This window comes from Aspergillus pseudoviridinutans (genome assembly GCF_018340605.1).
Source record: "Aspergillus pseudoviridinutans IFM 55266 DNA, scaffold_11, whole genome shotgun sequence".
In the NCBI taxonomy this organism is placed as follows: domain Eukaryota; kingdom Fungi; phylum Ascomycota; class Eurotiomycetes; order Eurotiales; family Aspergillaceae; genus Aspergillus; species Aspergillus pseudoviridinutans.
In genome coordinates, this window is record NW_025091291.1 from 25,575 (window position 1) to 44,571 (window position 18,997).

The window sequence follows — 18,997 nt, forward strand, 5'->3', positions numbered from 1 at the left end:
AGGGCAACAGAGCGGTCGATCGTTCCCAGATTGGTTCATTACGATCCCTCTTCATGTCACCCCGTGTCAACCTCGCCGCCGCCGCCAATGGGGCCTTCATTTGAACTTCATGTCTCTGCCGCTGGCACTAGGCTTTAAAACCCTACGATTGATCCTCTTTTGACGTGAAGCCTTCCTGGTCCAATTGCCCGCTGCTGCTCAGTTAATTCGATTATCATTCAACATGCCGAAAGTCATACCCTCGGGGCCGGGCATACGCTCCACGCCCCGAAAGCCTGAGAGTCGCAGTTCCAATTCCAATCGGCGAAGTGTCCAAAGAACAGAACCACCCACATGTACTCCTCAGCAACCTCCTCAACCCTTACGACGTGCGTCCATGGTGCGTAATGGATAATCCTTGAACCTGATTTCAAAAACGCCGTTCTAATGTGTTTCTCACCCACCCTCCAGCTGCCACAGGTGTCACCTGTCCCCCTCTCCCAAGACACCACTGTTACCCCATTGGAGAAGAACCACAAAGTGTGCTTCGATACTGTGGAAGCGCTCGAGAGAGAGAACAGAGCTTTGATGAGAGACAAGGATGTTTTGTCTGAGCGTATTGGCGGGCTTGAAAGAGAGAAGCAGAAGTTGCTGAACGACCAACATCGGCTGAACGACATCCAACAGTTCGTGGAGGAATTCGTCGCTCGCTGGCAGCGGCTCCAGGGCACTGCTGACCCGCCCAATAATGGCGATCCTATGGCTATGTCCACGGAACTGCCGGCAGCGACATCAGTGCCTGGCATGTGGGACACTCAGGAGGAAGGAGCGGGAATGTTCAACAGCAACGACATTGTGCCAGGCTCAGAGAACTTCACGCAGCTTTTCTCATTCTAGTGGTGAGGTTTAGTGAGGTATACAGGTCCTGTCGCATGTGGGGCGAGACAGACTTCGTATGTTATTTAATTTGATTGGTGGACTTTCCGGTTGATGTTCCTTATTCCTCACAGATTGAATCAAAGGCATGGGGCATCAGCATTAAGCCGCGCTGAATACGTTTGGGGCATGCTGGTAGACCTTATGACGAAACATCGATCTAACGACATCACAAGTGTACCTCGGTCAGACTGAATCCTCTACCATCAAAATAGCTTTCGTATGCTACTTGTAAAGAGCCAAGCACTTCTAGGCTGAGTAGCAATAGCAATGGATTTGAGTACGGCTCCAACAAAGCTCTAGGAGATTCACATTGAGAGCAACATAGACAGGCGCCTAGCTGCATTAGGGGCCCGCCTTTCTTTTATAAACAATCCACATGAGAGGGCTGGACGAGAGAATGTAGCTGATTCTGCCCAAACCCCAAGGCCAAAGCAGCGGTGAAATAAAGCAGTAAGCAAAAATCACGAGCAAGCCATTAACCATGGTATTACAATGTGCCAGGGGAGCAAAATTAACAAACAAAATTTTGCGAACATGACCAGTTGGACATCAGCTCTGTCAACCAAGGTTATTTCATAAGGGATGCTGCTCGCGGATGGAGTACCCATTGCCAATATTCAGGAGTCTGTTTGCCCAGGGTCGCTTTGAGTTCCCAATGGTCTAATCTTCTTCCAAGTTCTTAGTCTTGTCCAGGACGTGCAAACGCCTGACATCAGAGCAAAATCATACAAAGAAACAGCACTGTTGCTGTGTCCGGGCCCTCCTCTTCTGTGTCAACCGCACGCGTCACTATTTTCACGGACATTGTTTTCCTAAACGGCCCATTACTATTTAACTACGTTTCCCGCAACGGCATGTACCACGTCGTTTCTTTTAATATTATCCTCTATTGCTTCCTCCTCACTTCTCTGCCTCAGAAAGAGAGGGCATTTGCCTGGATTTAAGTTTCGGGTCCCAGATGTCTAAGCAGCATCCTCAAACTCAAGAAGATCCGTCGCAATACACGCGATTGCAGGCCCTCCATAGAGCGCTAGAGTGCGACTCTTCGCGACACGACCAGCAATTCACTTCTGCTCCTCCTCGCAACAAGCATGCTATCGTCGCGGACGCACACGAACCCGCCGGATGCGATGACGGTCCGTGGGACATTGCTAGGTCCAGCGTGAACTCCCCCAGCCAATCGACCAATAGGCTAGATAGGATTGGGGCCCAAATGTCGGCCTTACCCTTCCTGAATGAGTACAGTACCATGGGTCCCCATATGCTGCCACAATATCAAGCAGCGAAGCTAACAGACAGATGTTGCTAGACTATCCGAGAGGGTGGAGTAAGTGCACCGTCGCCACTCTGCGATAGACGACCTTTGCTCAGACTAATGGAATCAAAAGGGCATTGGAAACCGTTGTGGAGGAACAGAGACAATGGAACGAGGACATTGAAAGGACTACAAAGCAGCTTCGCCAGTCATTGCTAGCCCGTGGTGGACAGAACACAAGGCGTACCGAATCCAGTGGCAGTTAAAACACTGTATCATCCTGCGTTTCTCCAAAATCGATGAACTTGATCGCCCAGCAAGATTCCTGTCGTAAGCGAATATATTCTGCCGGGTGTATGATAACGTCAAGTCACTAAAGAGTTTCGAGCAATTTTTAGAGACCAGAAATGCAGGACTTTCTCGTCTAGCACTTGTCAAGACTTGACGAGGTCTTCTTAGAAAACGAGGGGGCAATGTGCGTGGCAGAGCGGCCCAAAATGTGGGGAAGTGACGGTGGCGGGGATCTCAGCGACCACCATGGTGTCCAGGGCCGGGGCTCGCAATCCTTACTCTGATATTTACGCACATACTCCGTATGGTAAGGGAGAATTCCCAGAGACTAGCCTGCTCAACTCCCTTCTGGCGAATCAGAAACGAGGGCGTCTCCACTAATGACGGAAGTGCAGATCCGAGATTGCTTGTGGGACCGTCTGCCCTCATGTCACGCTGCTGTTGAACTTGATTGGCTGGTGAAGTTGGTGGTGGCTGATCTGCTCAGTGAAAAAGGTAAAGATCGTGACCGTATCCTGCTCGTTCCTTTGTTATCGTCGATCGAGCTGTGGAGAAACCGATAGATCCAGAACTCCCAGAAGTGCTTTCCCAAGAGCTACGATGCCGATTCTAGGGCAAATGAAACTTCAGATGCTTTCCACGTCATGGATATATGATCTGCGATATACAAGTCGCATCTGAGACTCTGAATGATCCATACAGTATGTAGATCGACGATCATGTATTCCCCTTCCTGACCAAAAAGCAAACCCCGGAATGGCAAAAGTACCGCTCAGTAGACTCCTAGTTCACTTCGGCCATTTCATCAGAAACAAAGAATGACTGATGGCAGATACAGTCCAATCCAAGGAAGCGTAAATCACCTATTCCTTGATATAAAGCGCAGCGCGTAGCGCGGCGACAGCTGTGCTAGAGCTGACATTGACTACACCCACTAAAAAAAGCCTGTACTTCTCGATCGTGGTCGCATTACATATCGCCATCCAGACCTGTCCCGGTAATATGGTACGCCATTCCAAATTATCGCGTCTTAGTCTGAGCGCACCGCTTCACACATTAACCATTTGGGTTTTCGGCTCTATTCGAGACATGGGATCGGTCCAGATCCATGGTCAAAGGCCCCTTCTAATATATGCTCCTCTTTTTTTTTGCGGACCATGACATTTCGCCCTTATCTAAAGCTTTGCTGCTCTGACTGCGTTATTCTGGAATATATCTGGTCCGTTAAGTGGAAAAAGACACCGTCACCTGATTCGTTACCGATCTGCCGGGCCGGTCCATTAAACCTTAATGAAATCCACTCGGAGGATTGGGTACCAGAGGTGCGCCACTGTTGGAGCCGCTGGGCCTGGAACGTCAGTTACCTGACATAGTGGCACTGGGTCTACTTACATGGGTGACGGCAAAGCGCCTCCATTCGATCCAAGGCGGTTATGGGCAGTATTTAGCTTAGTATTTAGCTTTAGACCGGAGTGTCAACAGATGACCCGATGAACGACTAAGAATACTATGGCTTCTCCACTCTTCGATCCGCTGGCTTGCTTCTCGTGCTTTGGAACATGTTATGTGACATTATCCCCAGATTTGAGAGATCTATCACACCGATCGTGATTCACCTTATTTGTCATGCATCCGTATCCCTTTATCCTTGCTTATAATTAGTGCGCCGCTAGACTGTAAGTTCATGGGTACAGCTGATCAGGGACCATCGAAGGAGTAGGAAAGGGACTGAGCTACTCATCAATCGTGGTAAAGTTCTGGAGATAGCTCGTTGGGTTCTTGATAGGGATGAATATTTTCGCTTTCCTGGTTTAGAAAATTATTACATCCGAAGCCACTAATGGCGGCCTTCTCGGAAGCAAGCAAACTGGAGTATTATGAAACTGCAAAGTTTCCCCTCTTAATTATCATGCTGTTACCTGGTAAGGCATTAATATACGGTCATCCCTTATGCTCCCAATCCTTTTTATCTCTCCTTTGAATCGCGTCGTGCCTAAGGATACCTGCCAGTGTCTTTACCGCTTTCTAGACAACAGTCTCTAAGCGACCTTAGACACTACAACCATGGTTGACTCCAGGCCAGGTGTTTTTGGTGAACACATATTCTCCTGCTTCCCAGCTACCAATGAAGAAACGATGGCCTGGCTTGTGAATCCGGCCTTGCACCTATCTTTCCCAGTCAGTCACGGTTGGGATCTTTCCAGGCAGAACCGCCGCAACCTTTGGGACCAAACATGTCGGGGCAATATGGAACTGTTAAAGGTAGGTATCGACGGTACCGCTTCCTATGCAACTGACTGAGCATCAGGTCTCATGCACTGACGGAGTGATAGCCCCAGAAATGCGCCTCTGTCGACGGCCACCCGCAATGTGCGCCATTACAAAAGCTGGTGAGATGCTTTCTATTCATTCCTTTTGTGTGGAATAATCCAATTGACTTATCTGGCTTACGCTGAAATCTGTAGACTAACGGAACAACCCATATGAACGCAAGTCCGGTCACTCAAGACAAGGTTGTCTCGGACTGGTCAACTCAGATGCCCCGGCGGCGGCAGCGAACTCCTCCCCGGCCGTCCGCTCGCGACAGCATTGGAACCGCTAGGAAAGATAAAGCCAACCGTGCCCATACAAAGAATGAGAGTTTCAATCTCCCCGGTCCGCTAAGCAAACTATCCGAGACAATGCATATTCCCATCCGAGACATGCACTCTTGGGTGAAACGCCCGGATAAGGAGCGTCATCAGGAGGTTTCCGAAAGGGACGGGAGGATTCCACGGCCGATAGATTCGTTCATGTTGTACAGGTCGGCTTACACCAACCGAGCGAAGCACTGGATCGAGCATAATGATCACCGGAAAGTGTCCATCGTCACCGGAATTAGCTGGAAAATGGAAACCCCGCAAATCAGGACGGAGTATAAGGAGCTCGCGAAGATCGAGAAAAGGAACCATGCTAGGGCGCACCCCGGGTATCGCTTTCACCCGGGGTATCGCTTTGGGGTAAATAAACAGAGAAAGCGTTCTTCGGCGCCAAGAAAACATTCAAAGAAAAAGACCCGGGACTTATCCCAGCTGCTACCCAACCCAGGCCAGGCTTCCGAAGCCAGTCGGCTCTCTGCTCCGCTAGGTGATGTCAGGCCTAGTGGCCACGTGACAGAATATCACATAGCGGAACAGGGACTGCCCATCGGGATTAGCTCGTGTTGGACCACGATCTTGGACCCATCATCGCATATCGGTGACCCTGCCTGCTGCGAATGGCCCTCCTGTTCCCAGAAAGTCTCTATCAGGCAACATCCGACAAAGCCTAAGGAGGAGAATGCGCCACTCAGACCGGCCAGCTTGCAGAACATCCAGCCTTTTTTGACTGCCGCCCCGGGACAGCCACTAATGTTGGACCACAGTCCGCTGCCACCTCAAACATCAGACTCAGGATCTGAAGAGGTCGATATCCAGTCCAATTTGGATTCTCTCTCTGTCCAGTACGTCACGTCCCCTGATACAGTTTACCCAAGTGAACCGCATGACTTGAACACCCTCAGCTGTGCGCAAGCGTTTGGATTGTATGCCTCCCACGGGTACATTGATCCAGCATAGTTGCTTTCCACCTGCTTATTGCTTGATCACTTTCTATTCTACGCCGAAGATGTGCTAGTGCCTCAGAGTCTCAAACATATCTTTGCTTTCCATGTTCTCTATCTTTCGATCTAGTGGTGATATTATCTGAATCCGTACCTCTTCTTGCCTGTTTCTTTAGTGAAGACTTCTCCCATAAGTAGATCCTTGCTGGATATATAGGACTGGCGTCAACGCAGTACTGGTTGTCATCTGCCCAAGTAGGGGGAAAGTTCGATATAAGATGAGCAGAAGTCCAGACTTGCCGCTGTGGGTGGCAGCTTCCCACATGACCCAGGTAGGAGAATCATTTAGGGGGACCAGGCTCCCGACACAACGAATCACTGACAGCGCGGAAGGAAGGGTGTAGGCCCGGCAAGGGATTAAGCTACGCAACCAGAACTTACCTACAAGGTGACAAGAGAGGGTTAATACCAGAGAACGCACTGACGTGTAGACATCTTAATCAGTGCTCTGGGACGTTGCCAAGCGGGTAATTTTCGTTGAAAAGGAGCTGTTTTCCACGGCCCAGAGCAGTTTCAAGGCAATCGGAGTCTGTCACATAACCTCCTCCCACAACCGGCGGGAATGCCCCGTCTCCTCAGCGCGTCAATGCTGACCAAGGAGGGGGAAATTCGGACCGGCAACACCTAGCTCTCAGAGCAACAGCTCACGCAGCGGAGGTTACTACAGCCGCGGGCACCAGCGTCAAATATGTCTTACCCACCTCCGGTCCGGCAGACATCACCCCGCGGGACCAGTGGGATAGCACTATTTACTATGGATGCGACAACCATTCTCCAGAAATCCGACCGGAAGCGAGAATTGAACATGTCCCGAACAAGACGACCCTCAGTAGTACTTGCATGCCTATCGGTCAGGCCGTATGGGGCTCAATGCCAGTGGCCACAGCGTCAGACTTAATGGAGACATTATCAGCATTCCACTGGGGTTGGACTGGCTCCAATGCAAGTACCTGATATGGAATGACGCTGGTGGTATCTTACATCCACCTGGCCATGCGCAGGGACTGGAAGTGTTATCGTTACGCAGCGAGCCCGTAAGAGCTCAGTATTCCGTGAACACTGCCTACATAACTTCTCGGGATGAGCAGCCACAAGAGAAGTCTTATGTCGTAGCTATGCGAGGAGACTACGCTCCTGAGTAGCAGGAGAGCTGAGTTTTCCACCCCCCTTAAGCGGGCTCCTATGTCAGAATCTGAGCCGCAGGACTTCACCTTTGAAAGACCACTGGAAGGCCCCGTCTTACACTCTCAGCCGAGCTCTCTCCTATGCCAACCAGAGAGAGCTTGATTTATTAACCATGCCACATGGGCAGGTGTCCCTGCCCGACACCTGCTCAGGTAACGTGGATGATTGGCAAGCAGCGACCGTTGCCGATCCAAACACATCACTTTGCGCCGACTGGGTGACCGCGAGTGGAGTGGGTCTGTTTGAGGACGTCGCCACAACACCCAAGCACCCAAGCACCGCACGGTGATCTTCCAGGATCCGGGCCAGTAGATGACGTATCGTCAGTTGGGACTCCTAGACACACTGTGAGGCATATAAGGAGACAATGAAGGCAAATGACCAATCTATGATGGAGAGTATATGGGACATCGAGGAAACATGGGGGTGATTGAGATATCTAACAGATTGCCAGACTCCAGCAATTCCTCCCTGGATAGTGTTTCCTCTTCTTTGTAGATCTATAATTTGTTTTGGATGGGCCCTGACTACCTTGGTAGGGCAAACTTGGCAACAAAGGATAGCTGCATCTACAGATGGTTTAACTCTCTTTCTATTAAGATGCATTACTGTAATTAGCAACGGTATATGGCGTTATCCTGCTGCGGACAGTTTGGAAGATCGAGTGCTGCACGTAGCGTGGCGTAGTCCCACATATATTGGGCGTCTATTCTTTTCGTATGTCTCAACAGATCACATCCAATAGCTATCTTCATGCTCCATTTCAGGTTATTTGCCACTCGGCCTAAGGAATCTTCCCACTGTCTATACTGTGTCAGTGGCGTTGTTCTCCAAATCAACGACATTGTGATCGTTACGGAGAGACTCTGGGCTGTTGTTGATGGTGGTTGCGAGGATGCGGGAAGACTCAGTAAAGTCACAATCAGGTCGACCGACTGATTTTTGAAACATGAACGAAGGAGAGAAGGCCACTGAAAGAGATGGCATAAAATCACCTTCGCAATTCTTCTAATTTCGCCGCATCAGAGGCCGAGTGATGTTTGACTCACAGCAGAGTGCTCTCAGGACATCACGAAGAGCGTCAGTTGCTCCTCGACACGTGAAAGAGACAGCGGGTGTACATTCACTTCAGATGAATCGGTTGCTTGCAGGAGTTCAAGTCATCATGATGCTTTCTGTTAACTGAGACTATTATTCTTTTACCAACGGGTTGAGAACGCCGGTTCGTGGTAGTTGCGAGATTATAAATCAGATGCAGGCAAAAAAACCTCTCCTATTGCCTTTCACGCGTATTTTACACTATTTTGTTTATATTCCATGTTTCGCATTCGAAGCAGCACCATCAGTAGCATCTGAGAAAAACAAAGTAGAAAAAGACAGAAATTCTGGAGGCCGTGTAACCTTACAAACTCCAAATGATCCTAATTATATGACCGAAGGAGTGGGGACCAGATTGGTGAACTTAATGTTCGCAGTGCGCCATCAAACGGCGTTATCTCGAAGGACTCCTTTGGTTAATCCTATATACACTGACTTATAGGATGAGTGATAATGGGAGTGTATAGATCACTGGTCAATCACTGGCTGAATTTGGTGTCAACAGTGTCCAACCTGCAGCGGCTGAATATACCAAATACCAGAATGTCGCCACTCCACATTTTGTCCACTTCGGTATGCCTGTAGGACTCTCTGAGTACCATGTCGTAGGTTGAGAGGATCGCAAAACACGTTTTCAAGTACTGCTTCATGTTCGATCTAACTTCGTCGGTCGAGAATTGGTCCAACGGATCTGTAACCACCCGGCCTTCTCCTTCCTGTTCCTGCCCCTGAAGCCAGGTGCGATCATCCGTGATCCCCAGGGATGCTCAAAATATACGGTGGAGTATATTCTGAGCCGGATAGTCGTAATCCGCTAGGACATTGTCTATGAATCTGACGAAGCTCCTGGCTTGAAGCAATGGCTTAGACCTCGCAAACTCAGGAAATCTCTTTTCAAACACGGCGGCAAAGATATGGAGAGTCAAATAAGCCTTAAGGGCTCTATGGGCCACATGATCGAAGCCAAAGGAGTGGCCCCAATGGAGGCACCTGAGATCCTGCAGCGGGATTTTGGGATGACGAGCTAATCGGCATAAAGCGGTCTGCGCTTCGATACTAACTGGTTGGTCACCCTCAGCAGATATAAGTATCAACATTTTCACTACGTCAGCCAAGTCACCATCTCTAGAAGAATATACCGGCCCGTCCGAGTTAGGATATTCCGCCCGCTGCAGCCAGTATACTATCTCCTGGTGGCGATGCGACAAGGGATTGTGTCGGGCAGAATTTGTGTCATGGGGCCAAGGCCATATTTCCTCTCAGGATAAGATAGAAGATCGTCGGAGAAAAGGGGGTCGGAGTCGGTGAGGGAGGATAGATCAGGGGTTCTGCGTTGCTGGATGTTCGAAAAATCTCGGATGGTGGCGATCAACAGTCTGCGAAAAGATTGAGATCGTTGGCTTGCGACGGGAGACCACGAGGGAACAGATCAGTGCAGCGGGGAGTGATGTGAGGACAGTCGTGGATGTATTGGAAGTGCGAGGCGACTGTGTTCCAGGGGATTTTGTGGTCGAGGTGCATATTGAAAGGTTGTTGTTTTGTTAATCTTCTTGGTGGTTGCAGGCCAGTTCGGTTCGTACCTTTTCGACAAAGTAGTTGGGTTCGACGCGCTAAAAGCTGGCATTCACGGATTGGTGGAACTAATGTGTGGAATTACTGCCTGAGGCTAGATTTCGCTGGGTCTAAAATTAGATAGGTCTTCTCTTTCCTTGTCAGCCAGATCAGCCAGCTGCGAGGCTCTGTCGAGGAGTAATGGGTGGAGGGAGATGGGCTACAGGATCAATCCATGTAGAAATTGTTATATTTAAATTAACCAATCCGTGCTGGTCAGTAAGTTCTCTGATTAAGGAGCTTTTCATGGGCGGTGACCAGCTCAGTTCTGAGGTTACATACTGTCTCAGTTTCAGCATGTTTCCACTCGTTTCGACCAAGCGGCAGGAACTTTTATTGGCGTGTATTCTATACGTGGATACAGCCTTTGCTATTCGACAACAGGCATTCCGTGTTTATGTTTCACAGCTAGCACTTGAGATGCGTGATCTATCGTCCCTCAAAGTAGCTCTACTTAATCTCAGGGACCAATCCCAAGACAAAAGAGAAAGTACTCATTCAACTCTGACAGTTTCCATAGCGAAGTCTGCTATCGAGAAGTAACCAAGCCTAGCGGAATCTCACAGCGCTAGTACCTTCCAATAAGTCGAGTGTGCTTCAGTATTTAGGTAATAGAGCAAGAGCTCAAATGCGGCTAAGCACAGCTAACGAAACGATTGATTGAGAATGTGCTGAGAGCGGCCTACACAATATAAATGCGAGATTATGTTCCGAATGTGGAAAACTCACAGGAGCAAAGGGATAGCGGGAGCCCCACTCCTGTAGGTGATTTCAGCTGCCTGATAGTAAAGTTTATTCTTATTGGCATGCTTCAGTGCCGTTTTCGTACACAGTGTTACTTTACTGCTGTATTTGCTTTGAGAGAAATGGTGAGCTAGCAGTTCGATTGTCTTTCCTGTCAAAAGAAGGACAAGTCGGGCATTTACGCTGTATACCTTATCCTTAAAATCCTGTACCAGGCCAAGTAAATTATGTTTCGACCTTGCCATGTGGAAATAATACAGTGCTCAAGTCTTTTTTGCCCATTTCCAAAAGGGCAGCTACGATAGTATTCAGCCAATTTCGATACAGCAGGCCTTGACTTGGTTCCATTCAGGCACATCTTACCAGAGCATGACCGAGAAAGACGTAACTATATTTGCACTGCTCAGAAAGCCATCTTATGTCGTTAGTAACTCGCATCATACAGATTGTACTATAACGCTGAAGCGCAACCCAAGCGATGCGTGTGGGAGCGCCTGGCACGTATACCTGGCTGACCACCAGCGAGCACCGGCATAACCGGCCACTTCCGGAGACCAGTTATTTTGGACGGTTAATATTCGAGAGAGGGCCCGGTGGGGATGTGGAGCAGACGGCAGGTTAATATTACCTATCCACAGGAGCTACCTGTGGCACCAGTTTCGGGAACGTTAGTGATGACCTTCACCAGGTCAAACTTTGCTAAATGCCCGCTGCACCGACTCGTCGGGCATCTTGACCTGGTCAGTCAGGAGAGGAATCACCGGAACTGTATTTGTCAGTAATAGGGCGAAACAATCACCCAACCTTCCTGACCCTTACTTATTCACAAAACCATACTACCTTCCTTACCGAGTCGATTTTGACCCTGGTCAAAGAAATCAAAGAACACCAGCGCCGTATCGCGGTTGCCAGACAATCGACGCTCTGATAGGACTTGGAGAGACTTGACCGTCCAGAATGAATGGACCAAGAATCTCCAAACAAAGGAGGCGGTATAATCTACATGGTCCGTCCAAGTACTGGACACCACCGGGTTATTTTTCGTCATTCTCACTACGAGTAGCGGGAAGGTAACGCCGCCTCCACTCGCCATGGTTTCCCAGTTCCTAGCTGCACTGGATGCTGGCTGGATTACAATCTCTTGGTCAGCGTTCGTCTCCCTCAAAGCTCCTGTCAACCCCAGCTCTCAGATCGTCTCATTGCAAGGTTCTTCCGCGCAATCTTAGAGTTTCAACCCGGTCCATATGTATTCTACACTGCGTTTACCAGCTACTGTACTCCTAGCGTCCTCATGGCCGTCCCACATAGGCCTGACAGTCGTGAGGCATATCGCATGCAACGTGTTCTCATGAGGGAGGCCGGCTGCGTAGAGATTAGAGTCCCTCAATGAATTGATGGACAATTTGATTAATGACCCACTCTGCACAAGAGAGTAATGAAGCCCAGTCGTTGACCAGGCAGTAAGAGTTGCTGATGATTCTGCAGCCATCTTTATCGAAGGACAAATCCGTCCCTCTGGCGCTCGGAATTCGAAGCAAATGGGGTGACAGAGAGCTAGTGTGAATGCCATGTTCTAACGATCAGACGGGGTAACTTGCGGGGACAGTATTTCTTGACAGCCTTGCTATTTGTTTTCGATGGCAGAATGCCCTCAGTTTCTTCACCATTTAATTCAATTTATCCCATTTTATCAAGTTGAGGTAATCGATCTCCTGGACGACGACAGGCCCGAAAAGCAAATGACGCTCAAGGTATTCCTGTCATCACATATTTCCATGGAGCTTGTTCACCTACGCCATCACTCAGAGATCTAGGCCGGGCATCACCAAGTAACGCGAACGACCCTATATGTTGTGCTGAAGGGCCCACGGAGTCGAGGCAATCATCAGTAGTCTGAATACGGGCAAATGGTATCGTTCATCCCCCGTCTCTTTTCTGCCGCGTTCCTCACTACATCCGCAACTTTACTATCACTGCCCGAGAACGTCATAATATAACTCCGGCACATCTCGGGTTAGTATGGGATAGGCTGTACTGAAGTGAATATAAAAAAGTCCACTGACCCAAGCCTGTCTAGGATCGAGAAGGAATTTGGGCGCAGCCGTGGAGATGACTAGAGACCCTCACCAATCAAAAAAGCATTTTATTGTAAACCGTCTGCCGATTGAACTCACTGGCGCCGTGGCCAACTTGATGTAATCTTCTTGATGCTAAATGATTTGCGCGCCTTCCACACCAATCGCACACCATAGCTTCCAGACCTTGGATCCCGTTTCTGCCGCACTCCCTACAGTTGTTGGTCTCCACTTCTCGTACCATAACCAGCCTTTGATAGCGTGGTCTTGGATATCCTCGATATTGATCAGTTCCTGCGTGACCACTCCGGTCCCCGTGCTGCAGAAGATCTCAATCACACCAGACATGTGACAATCGAGACCCTGACATTGTTAGGCTTAAACATTGCGTGTACGATAGTGTCTCCTCCCCACTGGCCGTGCTGGGAACCGCCATGAGGGAGTTCACTGCGGAAGGCGGTGCAAGCCAACGGACCGTCAGGCTTCCTGAACGACATCTGTTCACCCGAACGGATCACGCTTTTAAGAACTTTGAGACAGGCACTTTCCGCTTTTTCAGGATGAGTTGAAGTCGTTGCTGCGGGAATGGACGGAGCCTGCATTTATGGGAATTTCCTGGATGCCGTCGGCATTTTGTTCGCGGCTAGAGAAAGCTCCATCGCCTCTCCTAAGCTGCAAACGGCACCTGCTTCCACGCTGGTCATCGACTAGTCGGTATACGTACGACACCGTTTGGTGAAAGGGAGCGGGAGGCATCCAGCATCCGTGAGAGTTTCACGCATCGCGAGAGTGCATTCGGCAGAATTGCCAGCATCAATCGACTGGAAGCCGTCAGAGAGAGTCACCATGGATCTCCGTTGGTCAGGAGAAACTCAGAATAGAAAGCATCGACACTGCCTTCAAGAATTATAGCTTCCACGACACGGCGAGAACTCCTTAAACTTTTCATACAGACTAGCCATTCAAAGTGTGGTAATTGCGCTTACAACAAAGAGGGGGACCATCAGTAAATCTGAACGGCCAGGGAGCGGCAACCCGAAGAACAGAAGCAAAAAAGCGGTGCATTGGTCGTCACAAACAAGGCAACAGAACCTGCCGGAGATATGGCTCCGTTGGAACATCACCAATATATCTATGGTTCTGGCAGCAAGTTCCTCAGACTACATATGACGTCAATTTGCTGGGTGTGTTGCAGGGGCATTTGCAGAGGCTGCGGATCGCGCCTTACGGGCATTTCTTGTGCTCGGATACGCGGTGATCGCAATCATTGGCGAAACTCGGCGTTGTCGAAAAATCCTCCTGATATTTCGGCAGTCCTCACGATGGAGCTCGCACGGAAAACACTATCCAAAGTTGATCAGAATCGATACTGTAACTAATTGAGTGAATTCAAATGTGACTACTCCGTCTGTGATGCTCTATCCTTGAAAGGATCGCTCAGAGCCCAGTTATGTGGTGGGGTTTGTCACCCGCTAGTTCTTTATTCCAGCCAATAACTCACATTCCTTCTCAGTTGGCTTCCAGGCTGTGACGTCATCCAAAGTAGTAATGACCATAAGAGCACAGGTAAGTCCAAGAACCGGAAACCATTTCCGTCAGTGACAACGGTACGCTGCACAGTCAGCGGGCATCCTTCTAGCATGGAGATTACCCGGCTATTGAGTGCGATGTCAACATTGGTACGAACTACCCGTCTCATCTCAATCGGGGAAAGGATCCCATTCACGCCTGTGCCGATTCTGGCGCCTAAGATGCTTATAAGCAGGGGATATCCCAGAGTGTCAGCGCTGTAGCTCCTCGCTGCTTCATTGCTGGTACCCAGCTAGCAAACGACAGCTGACAGAAAGGTGGCAGGCTCGTGAAAACCAAAGCACCGAATGATCGCTAATCTCACGATAGGAAGCTGGAGGCGCTAGAGCGCAAATTAGATTGTTATGAGAAAATGCTACGGTATCTATTACCGAAAGTGGACATAACGGATTCAGAGAACATAAAGTCGTTATTATCCGATCCTTCTACGATGAAAGAGTCAGACTTGGTCCGGTTTGATGCATAGACAGAATATATGGGGGACGGACAGAGAACTGAGATATCGCAGCTAGCTCTGGTCAGCTACACACTTTGACTAAAGCAGCATCAAGGCCCCTGCTTGTATTGTTCAACACTTAAACACTATGTCTAACCCCCTAGCAACTAGACATGCCCAAGTCTCCCGATGTGACTCTCAAGATCCATAATTCTTTCTCATACCAAAGCATCAAAGCCCCATCAAGCTGCCGCAATGAGCGAGCCTCTGTACATCGCCGAAGAACGTGATTGTATCCGTTGGACTTCTTCATGTGAGGGCCGCCATTCGGTTGCATCTGGATTATTGGGCCGTCTTCACTCAATCTCTGGAATTCAATTAACTGGCAGAGGCCGCGAGAGATGGCGGTCGCTGTAGGGTTTACCACGGTGCCCCATCGCACGGTTTTGGCACAGCCTAGTCAACCATTACAAGGGTCAACAGCCGCTCGAAAATTGGATGTTGACTTGTGTGCGACTTGGACGCAAATGGTCGCACCCAATATCACTGGTCTCGTGTTTTAGTCCTGGGTGAGCTGGAAAGTAACCCCAGCGCATTATGCTCTACAGAACTTTTAGTCCATTACACAATCGAACACACCTAACTTCAGGTCTACTAGTGAAGGAAGAGAATGTAGGCCATCCGTACATACTCATTCTATGTCATCAAAGATTGGAGGATCGCCCTGAGGAAGCTATGATCCTATCGCGGGCTTTAAAGGCTCAACTGATCACCATAGGAGAGTTTTGGAATCTACACGATCAGCTAACGCCACAGACACGCGGAAAACAGCTACTTTACAACCTTCGCAAGCGTGCGACATGAGCTTGACTGCAAGTGAGCCACCTTGACATTGCGCGGTATCTCGACACCACGGTCTATGATGCAAACCGGAAAAAAGAAAAGATTTTCAGATTGAAGAGCGGGTGCTTCCGCAGCAAGTCTACTGGAGGAAACCACAAGTCCGTCGTCTGTGTCGGTGGAGGCCGGGTGGCGGCGAATGAACAAGCAGCTTTTTGTGGCAGTGCACATGTGGCTGATTAACTCTTAAGGTATCACATGTGGCGGTCAGTTAATATTTGCGGCTCCTGAACACCACCTTCCAGAACCCATGTAGCCAGTATAAAGCCAACCAGCTTCCTCAGCAATCCGTTTGCTCTTAATGTATCTCATGATCTCTCTCCCTTTTTCTTCCCCAGCGATGTGGAGGTCACGGCATTGTTTGGTTCCGTTGATGCTTGTCACGAGACTACCAGAACTTCTTTCGTCGGCATGTGGGCCCAACTCCCAACAGCCCCTCACTAGGAAGGCGTTTCTTCCCTGATAAACATCGCGCGATGTTGTGTTTCTGCTTATCCCCACAATAAAACCACGGATAAAGCTCTATTCCCAGGTCAACACTGGAAGGACTGTAAGCAGATATACCTAAAATGAACTCTCGAGGTAACTGACAGTGCTGGGGCATGATTAGCTACGACGACATATGCGCCGCTAGCGGGGTACGCTCAAGATGTCGGAAACGTCAGTATCACCAAACAACCCAGTCAGAATCCTATCACCTTCAGATACACTACGACCATGTGCAGATGCGATAGTCGAAATAACTCACAGGGTTATCGCAAGCTCCGAGTCTCCTGACCCTGCGACGAGGTTCGATCTTGGAGAGGAATTTGCGCCAGTGATAAAGGAAGCGAAGAGGCTCTATCAAGAGGTGTGGAATACCCGAATATGTCCATGACCCCGCCTAATAATCATTAGATGAAGTCGTTGTCAGTATCTCCTGAGATCTCCTCTCACGGTGCGGTTTTTCAGAAAAGCCCTTACGTCGGACGACTACACGATACGATTGTGGTGCCTATAGAAAATTTGAGTGGCGTTAAAGTTACTGTCCGGGACACGGCTGGAAATGCCGCAGAGGTTGACTGGACATGGAGGAATTTCCTATTCGCCTCGCGTCTCACGTATGTAGACATTGAGAAGGGGAAAAAGGTCGGTGCTGTGGTAGTTCATTTTCCTAGAAAAGGGTAGGGCGGCTAAAGCAAACCCGGTTATCTATCTCAAAACTATGCCACTCGCATGTTGGTATGTATAGGAGATTTTGTTGGCCCTTGATACCACGGCGATAATCTTCCCCATTAAACAGAAGGACGGGGAGCCATTCCATGGGAGCCTATATGGAGCCTGCTAGTGCACATGACATTTTCTAATAGTCTAATAGGTGGTATTCAGTAGTGGCGTAGATACTCAGGAAATATGACCAGGAATCACGTCACCTATACTCCTAGGCGCGCTGCACACTGTCGATCTGCAGTCAACTAGAGATCGATCCGGAGCCCACAACCGATCCCTTGCCCAGATTTCCTTGGGTCCTCTCAGTTCTCGCAAATGAACTGCGACCATGAATCGACATCTCCTGCTATCTCCGAGTTGATAATTGCATGGCCAAAGAGATGATCCATGCTGTCCAACTGGCGTATTTGATTTATCCCTCTTGAAGTCCTAGACAGTATTTGATCATTCACGATCGAGAACTGTGACCAAGAATCAACATCGCCAGCGGCCTCAAGCTGCTGCGGAGTATTGTCTGATATCGCCGCAAAGTGGAAAGTGGATAGTTGATCAGCTTTCGCTAGCGTGGCTGGTGCGGATTGGCCACTCAAACACTGGAACTGCGACCAAGAATCGACATCTCCAGTGGACTCTGGGTGGGCGGTGCTACTTGATAGTTTTCGATTATCTGCTGCGGGTGCGGTGGATTCACGTTGGTTATCCGACACAAAGCACGACCACGCGTCCACATCGCCCGGACTCCACTCAGAACATATTCCAGACTGTGCTGCTCTGACGGTGCTGCCCTGCAGCCCTGGTGGTTGAAGGTTCTGGGTTGAGCACGGCCAAGCGGATATATCCAAGTCCGAAGCGCTGCAGGGGAAGATGGACCAGGAGTCTACATCCGCATTCGGCGGGACTCCTCCCACTGAAGTTGGGTCCGAATGGTCTAAGACGAAGTTAGAATTCTGTCTTTGTTTGTCTGTGTACCTGTATGAACTGACCTTCGGAGGTAAATGCCTTTGGGTACTGTTCTAGTGGGTCTACCCATAGCAGATCTTCAAGTGGTGGATTTCTTTGCGCGAGTGACAGGGCTCCAGCGGTATCACAATGCGAACCTGACACATTACAATCTGCATTTGAAAAGATTAGGAAGAGCCTTACTAGACGATTTAAAGGGATTCAAGATTGTGTTAATTGGTGGGAGGACACCCTGCTGGCCGCTCGCTGTACGGTTGTMAGTGCATTGACTTGGACCGGACTTTGATATTTTATTAACCTTTTGAATATACCAGTTTTGAGCACCCATCTTTACCAATGATCTGCTCGGGCTTAGATGACGTTGTAACCCCAATAGCTGCTTCATAATTTCTACTGTTCCGGTTTTCGGCTGTCGTCAACTGGGTTGGTAGATAAGAGAATAAGACATTTCCAGAAACGTCGTTGGTGATACGACGCCTTTTTGCTGCCCGGTTGTCATGAATTTCATGACACTGATCAGAAGGAGCACCTCTCTCAGGTGCACCAAAGGTCGGGGTTCTCTTGGATGATGGAAATGCGCTGCTAGTCATCAGGATAGGGTCTCTGACCTGGGCCTTCACGTTAACAAACCTTTCCCCTGATTGCATATGTGCGGACTCGAATGAAGGTCCTGAACGCCTTTCATTTGGATATCCATTGAAAAAGATATCGATGGAAGGGAGGGGCGCACGCTGGTGAGTTTGCTTATGGTTAGGCTGCTCATAAATTTCTGCACTTGTTGGAGTGGTTTCCCTATGTTCTGCACAGTCCTGGCGTTCCGGTAGTGCAGTCTTTTTCACCTGATCATGAAATGTTGGTGCTGTTACGCCGTAATGATCAAGGTTGCTGCTAGGGGAAAATAGCGGGAAAGGGCCATCTCCTTGTTGACAAAGCTTGTACTCGCATGTGAGGTTTCTAGTAAGACCTGCAGATACTCGTGTTAGCTTAGCATGAACGCATGGGAGATGGAAAGTTATACTTTCTGTTGCTGAGTCACGGCCTTTCTTTGATATTGGAAAAGCTAAAGAGGGCTCTACTACCTCCGA

At 49.2% G+C, this 18,997-nt stretch overlaps 4 protein-coding genes across 4 annotated transcripts; 3 read left to right on the forward strand and 1 right to left on the reverse strand.

Moving 5' to 3' along the window:
* Nucleotides 1-223: 223 nt before the first annotated feature.
* Nucleotides 224-876, forward strand: Asppvi_002006 (uncharacterized protein; the record flags this gene model as incomplete). The annotated part of the gene is made up of 2 exons (XM_043307539.1): nt 224-379; nt 451-876. 2 exons carry the CDS (start codon nt 224-226, stop codon nt 874-876), a joined length of 582 nt encoding a protein of 193 aa, XP_043163474.1.
* A 1,000-nt stretch (nt 877-1,876) lies between these two features.
* On the forward strand, nt 1,877-2,439 carry Asppvi_002007 (uncharacterized protein; the record flags this gene model as incomplete). The annotated part of the gene is made up of 3 exons (XM_043307540.1): nt 1,877-2,157; nt 2,228-2,245; nt 2,307-2,439. The coding sequence occupies 3 exons, from the start codon at nt 1,877-1,879 to the stop codon at nt 2,437-2,439; spliced, it is 432 nt and encodes a 143-aa protein (XP_043163475.1).
* A 2,161-nt stretch (nt 2,440-4,600) lies between these two features.
* Nucleotides 4,601-6,060, forward strand: Asppvi_002008 (HMG-box domain-containing protein; the record flags this gene model as incomplete). Its single annotated transcript, XM_043307541.1, has 3 exons — nt 4,601-4,726; nt 4,798-4,854; nt 4,930-6,060. 3 exons carry the CDS (start codon nt 4,601-4,603, stop codon nt 6,058-6,060), a joined length of 1,314 nt encoding a protein of 437 aa, XP_043163476.1.
* A 5,371-nt stretch (nt 6,061-11,431) lies between these two features.
* Asppvi_002009 (uncharacterized protein) lies at nt 11,432-11,835 on the reverse strand (the record flags this gene model as incomplete). The annotated part of the gene is made up of 2 exons (XM_043307542.1): nt 11,432-11,508; nt 11,592-11,835. The coding sequence occupies 2 exons, from the start codon at nt 11,833-11,835 to the stop codon at nt 11,432-11,434; spliced, it is 321 nt and encodes a 106-aa protein (XP_043163477.1).
* Nucleotides 11,836-18,997: the final 7,162 nt, after the last annotated feature.